Raw genomic sequence first — 14,218 nt, forward strand, 5'->3', positions numbered from 1 at the left:
ACATATACACGCATATATACATACATATACACACATATATACATATACATATACACGCATATACACACATATACACACATATATACATTCATATACACACATATATACACACATTTACATACATATACACACATATATACATATACACACATATATACATATACATATACACACATATATACATATACACACATATATACATACATATACACACATATATACATATACACACATATATACATATACACAAATATACATACATACATACACACATATATACACACACATATACATACACACACATATATACATATACACACATATATACATATACATATACACACATATATACATACATACATATACACACATATATACATACATATACACACATATATACACACATTTACATACATATACACACATATATACATATACACACATATATACATATACATATACACACATATATACATATACATATACACACATATATACATATACACACATATATACATACATATACACACACATATACATACATATACACACACATATACATACATATACACACACATATATACATACACACACATATATACATATACACACATATATACATACATATACACACATATATACATACATATACACACATATATACATATACACACATATATACATATACACACATATATACATATACACACATATATACATATACATATACACACATACATACATATACACACATATGCACACATATATACACATATATATACATATATACACACATATATACATATATACACACATATATATATACACACATATATAAATGTGTATATATACAAACCCTGTTTCCATATGAGTTGGTAAATGGTGTTAGATGTAAATATAAAGTGAATACAATGATTTGCAAATCCTTTTCAAGCCATATTCAGTTGAATATGCTACAAAGACAACATATTTCATGTTCAAACTCATAAACTTTTTTTTTTTTGTAAATAATCATTAACTTTATAATTTGATGGCAGCAACACGTGACAAAGAAGTTGGGAAAGGTGGCAATAAATACTGATAAAGTTGAGGAATGCTCATCAAACACTTATTTGGAACATCCCACAGGTGAACAGGCTAATTGGGAACAGGTGGGTGCCATGATTGGGTATAAAAACAGTTTCCCAAAAACTGCTCAGTCTTTCACAAGAAAGGGTGTATTAGTGGCCAAGACATGGGTAACTTACACATCTGTGAAGGCACCATTAATGCTGAAAGGTACATACAGCTTTTGGAACAACATATGTTGCCATCATGGACGCCCCTGCTTATTTCAGCAAGACAATGCTAAGCCACATTCAGCACGTGTTACATCAGCGTGGCTTCGTATAAAAAGAGTGCGGGTACTTTCCTGGCCCGCCTGCAGTCCAGACCTGTCTCCCATGGAAAATGTGTGGCGCATTATGAAGCCTAAAATACGCCAGCGGAGACCCCGGACTGTTGAACCACTGAAGCTCTACATAAAACAAGAATGGAAAAGAATTCCACTTTCAAAGCTTCAACAATTAGTTTCCTCACTTCCCAATCGTTTATTGAGTGTTGTTAAAAGGAAAGGCCATGTAACACAGTGGTGAACATGCCCTTTCCCAACTACTTTGTCACGTGTTGCAGCCATGAAATTATAAGTTAATGATTATTTGCAAAAAAAAAATTAAGTTTATGAGTTTGAACATGAAATATGTTGTCTTTGTAGCATATTCAACTGAATATGGCTTGAAAAGGATTTGCAAATCATTGTATTCCGTTTATATTTACATCTAACACCATTTCCCAACTCATATGGAAACAGGGTTTGTATTTAAAGTAACAAATGTTGTTGAAATGTTTAGTCACGTGTTGTGTTGGTCACCAGGAAGAGCGCATGGTGACTGTGACAGCTTATGACATGGTGACTGTGACAGCTTATGACACATGTGACATGGTGACTGTGACAGCTTATGACACATGTAACATGGTGACTGTGACAGCTTATGACATGGTGACTGTGACAGCTTATGACATGGTGACTGTGACAGCTTATGACATGGTGACTGTGACAGCTTATGACACATGTGACATGGTGACTGTGACAGCTTATGACACATGTAACATGGTGACTGTGACAGCTTATGACACATGTGACATGGTGACTGTGACAGCTTATGACATGGTGACTGTGACAGCTTATGACACATGTGACATGGTGACTGTGACAGCTTATGACACATGTGACATGGTGACTGTGACAGCTTATGACATGGTGACTGTGACAGCTTATGACACATGTGACATGGTGACTGTGACAGCTTATGACACATGTGACATGGTGACTGTGACAGCTTATGACATGGTGACTGTGACAGCTTATGACACATGTGACATGGTGACTGTGACAGCTTATGACATGGTGACTGTGACAGCTTATGACACATGTAACATGGTGACTGTGACAGCTTATGACACATGTAACATGGTGACTGTGACAGCTTATGACACATGTGACATGGTGACTGTGACAGCTTATGACATGGTGACTGTGACAGCTTATGACACATGTGACATGGTGACTGTGACAGCTTATGACACATGTGACATGGTGACTGTGACAGCTTATGACATGGTGACTGTGACAGCTTATGACACATGTGACATGGTGACTGTGACAGCTTATGACACATGTGACATGGTGACTGTGACAGCTTATGACATGGTGACTGTGACAGCTTATGACACATGTGACATGGTGACTGTGACAGCTTATGACACATGTGACATGGTGACTGTGACAGCTTATGACACATGTGACATGGTGACTGACAGGTTGACTTTGGCAGAAACATCTTTATTGTTTAAAAGTGTCTCCTGCAGCAGACTGAGCTTAGTTGTCTTTAAGGCAGTGAGCTTAGTTAACTTAGTTGCCTTTAAGGCAGTTAACTGAGTTGCCTATAAGGCAGTTAACTTAGTTGCCTATAAGGCAGTTAACTGAGTTGCCTATAAGGCAGTTAACTTAGTTGCCTATAAGGCAGTTAACTTAGTTTCCTTTAAGGCAGTTAACTGAGTTGCCTATAAGGCAGTTAACTTAGTTGCCTTTAAGGTAGTTAACTTAGTTGCCTATAAGGCAGTTAACTTAGTTGCCTTTAAGGCAGTTAACTTAGTTGCCTTTAAGGTAGTTAACTTAGTTGCCGATAAGGCAGTTAACTTAGTTGCCTTTAAGGCAGTTAACTTAGTTGCCTATAAGGCAGTTAACTTAGTTGCCTATAAGGCAGTTAACTTAGTTGCCTATAAGGCAGTTAACTTAGTTGCCTTAGTGAGCTGCACGACGTCTACGAAGTATGGCGACATTTTCCCGCCCACACGGAAGCACTCACGCGCGCAGTCATGGAGAGCAGAAGTGTGGTCAAACATCAGGAATATGGAGAGTAGAAGTGTCAAACATCAGGAATATGGAGAGTAGAAGTGTCAAACATCAGGAAGATGGAGAGCAGAAGTGTCAGGAAGACGCAGCTTTGTCAACTTTGTCGTCGTCTTCTTTTCTATAATGGCCTTCTCTGACGACCTCTTCCGGCCTGACACGTGACGTCACTACAACCTGCGCTCTCATTGGCTGCCATTTCTTCCTCGTCTTCTAACAGCGCATGTCAGCAGCGCCGCCAGCTGGTCACATAAAGAACATCTTTTAAAGAACATCTTTTAAAGAACATCTTCGTCATCTCCCTGCTCTTCACGACGTGTCTAATAAACTCCTACATTTTGTCATTCCTGGTAAGTTTATTACACTAATCGTATTTTACCCCAAATAAAAAAAGTCTGTCGCTGCCTGATTTACTAAGACCCCCGATCCGGTTGCGCATGCGCTAAAAGTCACCAACTTCCGTTTCCTAGTTTTTCCGAACTACAAAAACGTTTGATTGGATTTTTTAAATCAACGACTACTGATAACCTCAAACATGTTTTGTATAATATTCCAACTATCTCTGCACACGCGTGTCGTGAACTTTGAAGAAGCGGGAAAGATGACGTTTCCTGTGAGTTCAAAGTTCAAAGTACAGCCATAACTGCAAGTGAAAGTGAAAGTAAAATAAGGAAGAAGACGTCTGGCTGTGAGTGGCTCGAGTTCGACGTGAAATGGAGGAAATGGGCGCCGCGTGACGTGATTGAAACTTGTATTAGTAGATTGCACAGTACGGTATTGATTGATTGATTGATTGATTGATTGAAACTTGTATTAGTAGATTGCACAGTACGGTATTGATTGATTGATTGATACTTTTATTAGTAGATTGCACAGTACAGTATTGATTGATTGATTGATTGATTGATTGAGACTTGTATTAGTAGATTGCACAGTACAGTATTGATTGATTGATTGATTGATTGATTGAGACTTGTATTAGTAGATTGCACAGTACAGTATTGATTGATTGATTGATTGAGACTTGTATTAGTAGATTGCACAGTACAGTATTGATTGATTGATTGATTGATTGATTGAGACTTGTATTAGTAGATTGCACAGTACAGTATTGATTGATTGATTGATTGATTGAGACTTGTATTAGTAGATTGCACAGTACAGTATTGATTGATTGATTGATTGATTGAGACTTGTATTAGTAGATTGCACAGTACAGTATTGATTGATTGATTGATTGATTGAGACTTGTATGAGTAGGTTGCACAGTACAGTACATATTCCGTACAATTGACCACTAAATGGTAACACCCCAATAAGTTTTTCAACTTGTTTAAGTCGGGTTCCACGTTCATCACGTCATGGTGACATCATCCACGATGACATCACTTTACGGCGTCCTGCTCCTGCTGCTGGACTCGCTGCTCACCGCCGCCTTCTGGACAGTCCTGCTTGTGCTGGGGGGGTCCGGCTGCGGCGCGGTGGATCAGTGGAGCTTGGCAGGGCTGAAGTGTGTGACCTTGGTCTTGGTCGCCTGCGCACTGGCTGATGGGAGACGGCGGGCGGTGCTCTGCCGGCTGGCGGCGCTCCTCTGCCTGCTGCCCCCCCTGCTGGACTTCCTGAGCCCTGACCTGACCCCTGACCCGGGCACCTGGCTGCTGGGGGCGGCGTGCTCGGCGTTCAGCTGCGTGGTTTGGGAGGCGGGGCTGAGTGGCGGGCAGAGCGGCCAGAAGAAGGAAGACCTGGATGCTGGTCGCCTGCTGGCCAGGGTCTTGCAGCACGTCAGAGTGGACTTCCTCTTCCTGTCCTCAGCCTTCGTCTTCCTCATCCTGGCTGTGGGCTGTGAGTACAAGTCACATGACTCTGGACTTCTTCCTGCTGACCACTTCCTGTTTGCTTTGGTGCAGGTGACACTGTCATCCCCTTGTACCAGGGCAAGGTGATGGACATCCTGACAGGTCCACAGCTGGACTCGGACTTCTTGTCCACCGTGGCACTGCTGGTCTTCTTCTCTCTTGGAAGGTACCGCACACTGGGTCTTTACCAGCAACAGGCACTTATGGCGCATCCTACTAGTCCTATTAGCATCCTACTAGCATCCTACTAGTCCTATTAGCATACTACTAGCATCTTACTAGTCCTATTAGCATCCTACTAGTCCTATTAGCATCCTACTAGCATCCTACTAGTCCTATTAGCATACTACTAGCATCCTACTAGTCCTATTAGCATACTACTAGCATCTTACTAGTCCTATTAGCATCCTACCAGTCCTATTAGCATCCTACTAGCATCCTACTAGTCCTATTAGCATCCTACCAGTCCTATTAGCATCCTACTAGTCCTATTAGCATCCTACCAGTCCTATTAGCATCCTACTAGCATCATACTAGTCCTATTAGCATCCTACTAGCATCCTACTAGTCCTATTAGCATACTACTAGCATCCTACTAGTCCTATTAGCATACTACTAGCATCCTACTAGTCCTATTAGCATACTACTAGCATCTTACTAGTCCTATTAGCATCCTACCAGTCCTATTAGCATCCTACTAGCATCCTACTAGTCCTATTAGCATCCTACTAGTCCTATTAGCATCCTACCAGTCCTATTAGCATCCTACTAGTCCTATTAGCATCCTACCAGTCCTATTAGCATCCTACTAGCATCATACTAGTCCTATTAGCATCCTACCAGTCCTATTAGCATCCTACTAGTCCTATTAGCATCCTACCAGTCCTATTAGCATCCTACTAGCATCATACTAGTCCTATTAGCATCCTACCAGTCCTATTAACATACTACTAGCATCCTACTAGTCCTATTAGCATCCTACCAGTCCTATTAGTATCCTCCTAGCATCCTACTAGTCCTATTAGCATCCTACCAGTCCTATTAGCATCCTACTAGCATCATACTAGTCCTATTAGCATCCTACCAGTCCTATTAGCATCCTAATAGTTCTAATCGCATCCTACTAGCGTCCTACTAGCATCCTACTAGTCCTATTAGCATCCTACTACCATCCTACTAGTCCTATTAGCATCCTACTACCCTCCTACTAGTCCTTTAGCATCCTACCAGTCCTATTAACATCCTACTAGCATCCTACTAGTCCTATTACCATCCTACTAGCATCCTACTAGTCCTATTAGCATCTTAATAGCATCCTACTAGTCCTATTACCATCCTACTAGTCCTATTACCATCCTACTAGCATCCTACTAGTCCTATTAGCATCTTACTAGCATCCTACTAGCATCCTACTAGTCCTATTCCCATCCTACTAGTCCTATTACCATCCTACTAGCATCCTACTGGCATCCTACTAGTCCTATTACCATCCTACTAGCATCTTACTAGTCCTGTTAGCATCCTAATAGCATCCTACTAGTCCTACTACCATTCTACTACCATCCTACTAGTCATATTAGCATGCTACTAGTCACATTAGCATGGGATTAGCGACTAGAAGTGCTGTTGCTGCTGCGTGCTGACGGGCCTGCGAGCCTACTAGCATCCTACTAGTCATATTAGCATCCTACTAGTCACATTAGCATCCTACTAGTCACATTAGCATCCTACTAGTCATATTAGCATCCTACTAGTCATATTAGCATCCTACTAGTCACATTAGCATCCTACTAGTCATATTAGCATCCTACTAGTCACATTAGCATCCTACTAGTCATATTAGCATCCTACTAGTCACATTAGCATGGGATTAGCGACTAGAAGTGCTGTTGCTGTTGCAGCTGCGTGCTGACGGGCCTGCGAGCCTACTAGCATCCTACTAGTCACATTAGCATCCTACTAGTCACATTAGCATCCTACTAGTCACATTAGCATCCTACTAGTCATATTAGCATCCTACTAGTCATATTAGCATCCTACTAGTCACATTAGCATGGGATTAGCGACTAGAAGTGCTGTTGCTGTTGCAGCTGCGTGCTGACGGGCCTGCGAGCCTACTAGCATCCTACTAGTCATATTAGCATCCTACTAGTCATATTAGCATCCTACTAGTCATATTAGCATCCTACTAGTCACATTAGCATGGGATTAGCGACTAGAAGTGCTGTTGCTGTTGCAGCTGTGTGCTGACGGGCCTGCGAGCCTACTAGCATCCTACTAGTCATATTAGCATCCTACTAGTCATATTAGCATCCTACTAGTCACATTAGCATGGGATTAGCGACTAGAAGTGCTGTTGCAGCTGCGTGCTGACGGGCCTGCGAGCCTACTAGCATCCTACTAGTCATATTAGCATCCTACTAGTCATATTAGCATCCTACTAGTCACATTAGCATGGGATTAGCGACTAGAAGTGCTGTTGCTGTTGCAGCTGCGTGCTGACGGGCCTGCGAGCCTACTAGCATCCTACTAGTCATATTAGCATCCTACTAGTCATATTAGCATCCTACTAGTCACATTAGCATGGGATTAGCGACTAGAAGTGCTGTTGCTGTTGCAGCTGTGTGCTGACGGGCCTGCGAGCCTACTAGCATCCTACTAGTCATATTAGCATCCTACTAGTCATATTAGCATCCTACTAGTCACATTAGCATGGGATTAGCGACTAGAAGTGCTGTTGCTGTTGCAGCTGTGTGCTGACGGGCCTGCGAGCCTACTAGCATCCTACTAGTCATATTAGCATCCTACTAGTCATATTAGCATCCTACTAGTCACATTAGCATGGGATTAGCGACTAGAAGTGCTGTTGCTGTTGCAGCTGCGTGCTGACGGGCCTGCGAGCCTACTAGCATCCTACTAGTCATATTAGCATCCTACTAGTCATATTAGCATCCTACTAGTCACATTAGCATGGGATTAGCGACTAGAAGTGCTGTTGCTGTTGCAGCTGTGTGCTGACGGGCCTGCGAGCGGGCGTGTTCATGTGCTCGCACGCTCGCCTCAACAAGAGACTGAAGCTGCTGCTCTTCGGGACGCTGCTGAGGCAGGAAGTGCACTTCTTCCAGGACAACAATGCAGGTGAGGCGCCACACGTCACCTGGGTGCGAGCGACGGCTGACGTGTCACGTGACAGGAGATCTCTCCTCCCGCCTGCACTCGGACGTCAACAAGATGGGCCTGACGGTGGCGCTCAACGCCAACGCCGTGCTGCGCAGCACGGTGAAGACGGCGCTGATGTTGGCGCTCATGTGGCGTCTGTCCTGGCGGCTCACGGCGCTGGCGTGCATCGAGATCCCCCTGATGGCGGCGCTGCAGAAGCGCCACATCGCCTGCACCAAGGTGAGTAGGACAGGAAGTAGACGCAGTTTGTGGCGCTCACGGTGACCTTTAGGAGCTGACGGAGCGGAAGCAGGACTGCCTGGCCGCGGTGGAGGCGCTGGCCGGTCAGTCGCTGGGCGGGATTCGAACAGTGCGCAGCTTCAACGGCGAGCGTGACGAAACGAGGCGGCACCGGGAGGCGCTGCACGAGCTGCGTGGCGTCCGGAGACAGGCTGCGGTCTACAACGCCGTCTTCGTCCTCGTAAGGCGGGTAGGTGTGGCCACGCCCCCCAGCGCGTTGGACCCCAGTAAGGTGTGGCGTGGTTGCAGCTGGGGAGTCTGGCCATCAAGACGGCGATGCTTCTGCACGCTCGCACGCTGATCGCCGGCGGCCACCTGAGCATCGGGAGTCTGCTCTCCTTCCTCCTCTTCCGGAAACCCATGTCCCACAACCTCAAGGTGACCACGCTTGCCCTGGCCCCGCCCTCTCTGACCGCCATGTCCCACAACCTCAAGGTGACCACGCTTGCCCTGGCCCCGCCCTCTCTGACCGCCACCGGCTTTGCAGGAGATCTTGTTCTGCTGCGGGGACACGCTGTCCACGGTGGGTGTCATCTCCAAAGTCTTCAGTTACCTGGACAGGACCCCGCCAGGCCGGGAGGAGGGCCCCCTGGCCCCCCAACGTCTGCGGGGGAGCCTGGTCTTCCAGGACGTCACCTTCAGGTACCCGTCCAGGGCTCAGGACCAACCGGCGCTGAAGGTAAAGCCTCGCAACTCGCCTGCCGGTCCCGCCGGCGTGGACGTCAGGTGAGCGTGTTTGTGCTCAGGCGCTGTCCATGGAGCTGCAGGCGGGGAAGGTGACGGCGCTCGTGGGTCCGTCCGGCAGCGGCAAGACCACCTGCCTCAGCCTCTTGAAGAGGTTCTACGAGCCCGAGTGCGGTCGCATCCTGCTAGACGGCGAGCCGCTGCAGCACTACCGGCGGCGCTACCTCCATGAAAAGGTGTCACATGACACACCCACATGAAGGATGTTGCCTTCAAGAACATTCTATTAGCATCCGACTAGTCATGTTAGCATCCTATCCTACTCGTCATATTGGCACCCTACTAGTCATGTTAGCGTCCTATTGGCATCCTACTAGTCAGGTTAGCATGCTACTGGTCATATTAGCACCCTACTAGTCATGTTAGCACCCTACTAGTCATGTTAGCATCATATCCTACTCGTCATATTGGCACCCTACTAGTCATGTTAGCGTCCTATTGGCATCCTACTAGTCAGGTTAGCATCCTACTGGTCATATTAGCACCCTACTAGTCATGTTAGCGTCCTATTAGCATCCTACTAGTCATGTTAGCGTCCTATTGGCATCCTACTAGTCAGGTTAGCATCCTACTGGTCATATTAGCACCCTACTAGTCATGTTAGCGTCCTATTAGCATCCCACTAGTCATGTTACCGTCCTATTAGCATCCTACTAGTCAGGTTAGCATCCTACTCGTCATATTAGCACCCTACTAGTCATGTTAGCGTCCTATTAGCATCCTACTAGTCGTATAAGTATTCTACTAGTCATGTTAGCGTCCTATTAGCATCCTACTAGTCGTATAAGTATTCTACTAGTCATGTTAGCGTCCTATTAGCATCCTACTAGTCATATAAGCATTCTACAAGTCATGTTAGCGTCCTATTAGCATCCCACTAGTCATGTTAGCGTCCTATTAGCATCCTACTAGTCAGGTTAGCATCCTATCCTACTCATCATATTGGCACCCTACTAGTCATGTTAGCGTCCTATTAGCATCCTATTAGTCAGGTTAGTATCCTACTCGTCATATTGGCACACTACTAGTCATGTTAGCGTCCTATTAGCATCCTATTAGTCCGGTTAGTATCCTACTCGTCATATTAGCACACTACTAGTCATGTTAGCGTCCTATTGGCATCCTACTAGTCAGGTTAGTATGCTACTCGTCATATTAGCACACTACTAGTCATGTTAGCGTCCTATTGGCATCCTACTTGTCAGGTTAGCATCCTATTAGCATTTTACTAGTCATGTTAGTGGTCTATTAGCATCCTACTTGTCAGGTTAGCATCCTATTAGCATTTTACTAGTCATGTTAGCATCCTATTGGCATCCTACTAGTCAGGTTAGCGTCCTACTCATCATATTAGCACACTACTAGTCATGTTAGCGTCCTATTGGCATCCTACTTGTCATGTTAGCATCCTATTAGCATTTTACTAGTCATGTTAGTGGTCTATTAGCATCCTACTTGTCATGTTAGCATCCTATTAGCATTTTACTAGTCATGTTAGTGGTCTATTAGCATCCTACTTGTCATGTTAGCATCCTATTAGCATTTTACTAGTCATGTTAGTGGTCTATTAGCATCCTACTTGTCATGTTAGCATCCTATTAGCATTTTACTACTCATGTTAGTGGTCTATTAGCATCCTACTTGTCATGTTAGCATCCTATTAGCATTTTACTAGTCATGTTAGTGGTCTATTAGCATCCTACTTGTCATGTTAGCATCCTATTAGCATTTTACTAGTCATGTTAGTGGTCTATTAGCATCCTACTTGTCATGTTAGCATCCTATTAGCATTTTACTAGTCATGTTAGTGGTCTATTAGCATCCTACTTGTCATGTTAGCATCCTATTAGCATTTTACTACTCATGTTAGTGGTCTATTAGCATCCTACTTGTCATGTTAGCATCCTATTAGCATTTTACTAGTCATGTTAGTGGTCTATTAGCATCCTACTTGTCATGTTAGCATCCTATTAGCATTTTACTAGTCATGTTAGTGGTCTATTAGCATCCTACTTGTCAGGTTAGCATCCTATTAGCATTTTACTAGTCATGTTAGTGGTCTATTAGCATCCTACTTGTCATAATAGTATTCTCCTAGTCATGTCAATAATTCATCACAACATACCAGTTAAAAAAACAGCCTGCATGGCAGCTTAGTGTTGGAGACCCGTGCGGACCACCAGGTGTGTGTGTGTGTCCCACAGGTGGTTCTGGTGGAGCAGAGTCCAGTTCTGCTGTGCGGCTCGGTCAGGTCCAACGTGGAGTACGGCATGACCTGCGACCCCCGGCAGGTGCGAGAGGTGGCCATCAAGGTGGGAGCGTGTGACCTCCTGGACAGCGACGCAGGTACGTGTCCCTACGTGACCCTGCGACCTTTGACCCACAAAGACGCCCTGCCCCACGCCCGCAGATGTGGGCGAAGGAGGCCGGCGTCTGTCCGAGGGCGAGAAGCAGCGCGTGGCCGTGGTGCGGGCGCTGGTCCGAGACCCGCCGGTCATCCTCCTGGACGAGGCCACCAGCCAGCTGGACGGCCAGGCGCAGGAGGCGGTGAGTTGGTTACATGACTTGGTCTGGGTCTCGCCCGCTGACCACCACCTGGCCTCAGGTCTTGCGGGAGGTTCTGCGCGGCGGACGCACGGTCCTGATGGTGGCGCACCGGCTGAGCAGCGCCGAGAGGGCGGACCGCATCGTCTTCATGGAGGACGGCGCCGTGGTGGAGGAGGGCACGCACCTGCAGCTCATGGCCAGGAGGGGGCGCTACCATCGCCTGAGGGAGGAGCTCTTCTCTGACCTACTTCCTGTCCAGGACTCCTGACCACTTGGACTTCCTGTCTGCCAATAAATCTCCAAAGTATCGTTGGTGTCTGTCCAAGTACATCTTGCTGCATGCCGCAGACACGCCCCTTAAAGACACAGACACTTGTAGACACGCCCCTTAAAGACACAGACACTTGTAGACACGCCCCTTAAAGACACAGACACTTGTAGACACGCCCCTTAAAGACACATACACTTGTAGACACGCCCCTTAAAGACACAGACACTTGTAGACACGCCCCTTAAATACACAGACACTTGTAGACACGCCCCTTAAAGACACATACACTTGTAGACACGCCCCTTCAAGACACAGACACTTGTAGACACGCCCCTTAAAGACACAGACACTTGTAGACACGCCCCTTAAAGACACAGACACTTGTAGACACGCCCCTTAAAGACACAGACACTTGTAGACACGCCCCTTAAAGACACAGACACTTGTAGACACGCCCCTTAAAGACACAGACACTTGTAGACACGCCCCTTAAGGACACAGACACTTGTAGACACGCCCCTTAAAGACACAGACACTTGTAGACACGCCCCTTAAAGACACATACACTTGTAGACACGCCCCTTCAAGACACAGACACTTGTAGACACGCCCCTTAAAGACACAGACACTTGTAGACACGCCCCTTAAAGACACAGACACTTGTAGACACGCCCCTTAAGGACACATACACTTGTAGACACGCCCCTTAAAGACACAGACACTTGTAGATACGCCCCTTAAAGACACAAACACTTGTAGACACGCCCCTTAAAGACACAGACACTTGTAGACACGCCCCTTAAAGACACAGACACTTGTAGACACGCCCTCTTAAAGACACAGACACTTGTAGACACGCCCCTTAAAGACACAGACACTTGTAGACACGCCCCTTAAGGACACATGCACTTGTAGACACGCCCCTTAAAGACACAGACACTTGTAGACACGCCCCTTAAAGACACAGACACTTGTAGACACGCCCCTTCAAGACACCGACACTTGTAGACACGCCCCTTAAGGACACAGACACTTGTAGACACGCCCCTTAAAGACACAGACACTTGTAGACACGCCCCTTAAGGACACATACACTTGTAGACACGCCCCTTAAAGACACAGACACTTATAGACACGCCCCTTAAAGACACACACACTTGTAGACACGCCCCTTAAAGACACATACACTTATAGACACGCCCCTTAAGGACACAGACACTTGTAGACACGCCCCTTAAAGACACATACACTTATAGACACGCCCCTTAAGGACACAGACACTTGTAGACACGCCCCTTAAAGACACATACACTTATAGACACGCCCCTTAAAGACACATACACTTATAGACACGCCCCTTAAAGACACATACACTTATAGACACGCCCCTTAAAGACACATACACTTATAGACACGCCCCTTAAAGACACACACACTTATAGGGTTAGGGTTAGGGTTAGGCATACGCTTTAGTGGTACCGGGCACGTGTTATCGGGACATACTCTTTAGTGGTACCGGGCACGTGTTATCGGGACATACTCTTTAGTGGTACCGGGCACGTGTTATCGGGACATACTCTTTAGTGGTACCGGGCACGTGTTATCGGGTCATACGTCAAAAAAGGCTGATAGGGTTGGGGGGAAAGTTTTGAGCGTCTGCTTTTCCAATTGTGTCAAAAATGTCCTCCCAAAAGGAAGAAAGTAGTTCAGAGCAGAACCAGAACTTGTGGACATGATCTCAACAACAACATTCTTCATCAAATTGGTCCCAGCCAGTGGGAGGGGCTACAAGTTAGTGGGAGGGGCTAGTGGCTATTTAAATGGCAGTGTGTTGTGTGTCAGTGTCAGAGCAGGTTGTGTGTCAGTGTCAGAGCAGGTTGTGTGTCAGTG

At 45.7% G+C, this 14,218-nt stretch overlaps 1 protein-coding gene across 1 annotated transcript; it reads left to right on the forward strand.

Annotated features, from left to right (window-relative positions):
• The first annotated feature begins 3,839 nt into the window (after positions 1–3,839).
• LOC133638206 (antigen peptide transporter 2-like) lies at positions 3,840–12,359 on the forward strand. The gene is made up of 11 exons (XM_062030571.1): positions 3,840–5,293; positions 5,359–5,473; positions 8,315–8,445; positions 8,501–8,706; positions 8,759–8,956; positions 9,016–9,144; positions 9,254–9,445; positions 9,513–9,686; positions 11,715–11,856; positions 11,921–12,057; positions 12,116–12,359. Exons 1-11 carry the CDS (start codon positions 4,813–4,815, stop codon positions 12,323–12,325), a joined length of 2,115 nt encoding a protein of 704 aa, XP_061886555.1. The 5' UTR covers positions 3,840–4,812; the 3' UTR covers positions 12,326–12,359.
• The last annotated feature ends 1,859 nt before the right edge of the window (positions 12,360–14,218 follow it).

The sequence above is a fragment of the Entelurus aequoreus genome, linkage group LG21 (genome assembly GCF_033978785.1).
Source record: "Entelurus aequoreus isolate RoL-2023_Sb linkage group LG21, RoL_Eaeq_v1.1, whole genome shotgun sequence".
Classification (NCBI taxonomy): Eukaryota; Metazoa; Chordata; class Actinopteri; order Syngnathiformes; family Syngnathidae; genus Entelurus; species Entelurus aequoreus.

Excerpts from the sequence above, each read along its gene's own strand:
- LOC133638206 (XM_062030571.1), top strand. The coding sequence starts at position 4,813 with ATGGTGACATCATCCACGATGACATCACTTTACGGCGTCCTGCTCCTG. Across the intron at positions 8,957-9,015 it reads TCTTCGTCCTCGTAAGGCGG|CTGGGGAGTCTGGCCATCAA; the intron begins GTAGGTGTGGCC and ends GCGTGGTTGCAG. Across the intron at positions 9,145-9,253 it reads CCATGTCCCACAACCTCAAG|GAGATCTTGTTCTGCTGCGG; the intron begins GTGACCACGCTT and ends CCGGCTTTGCAG.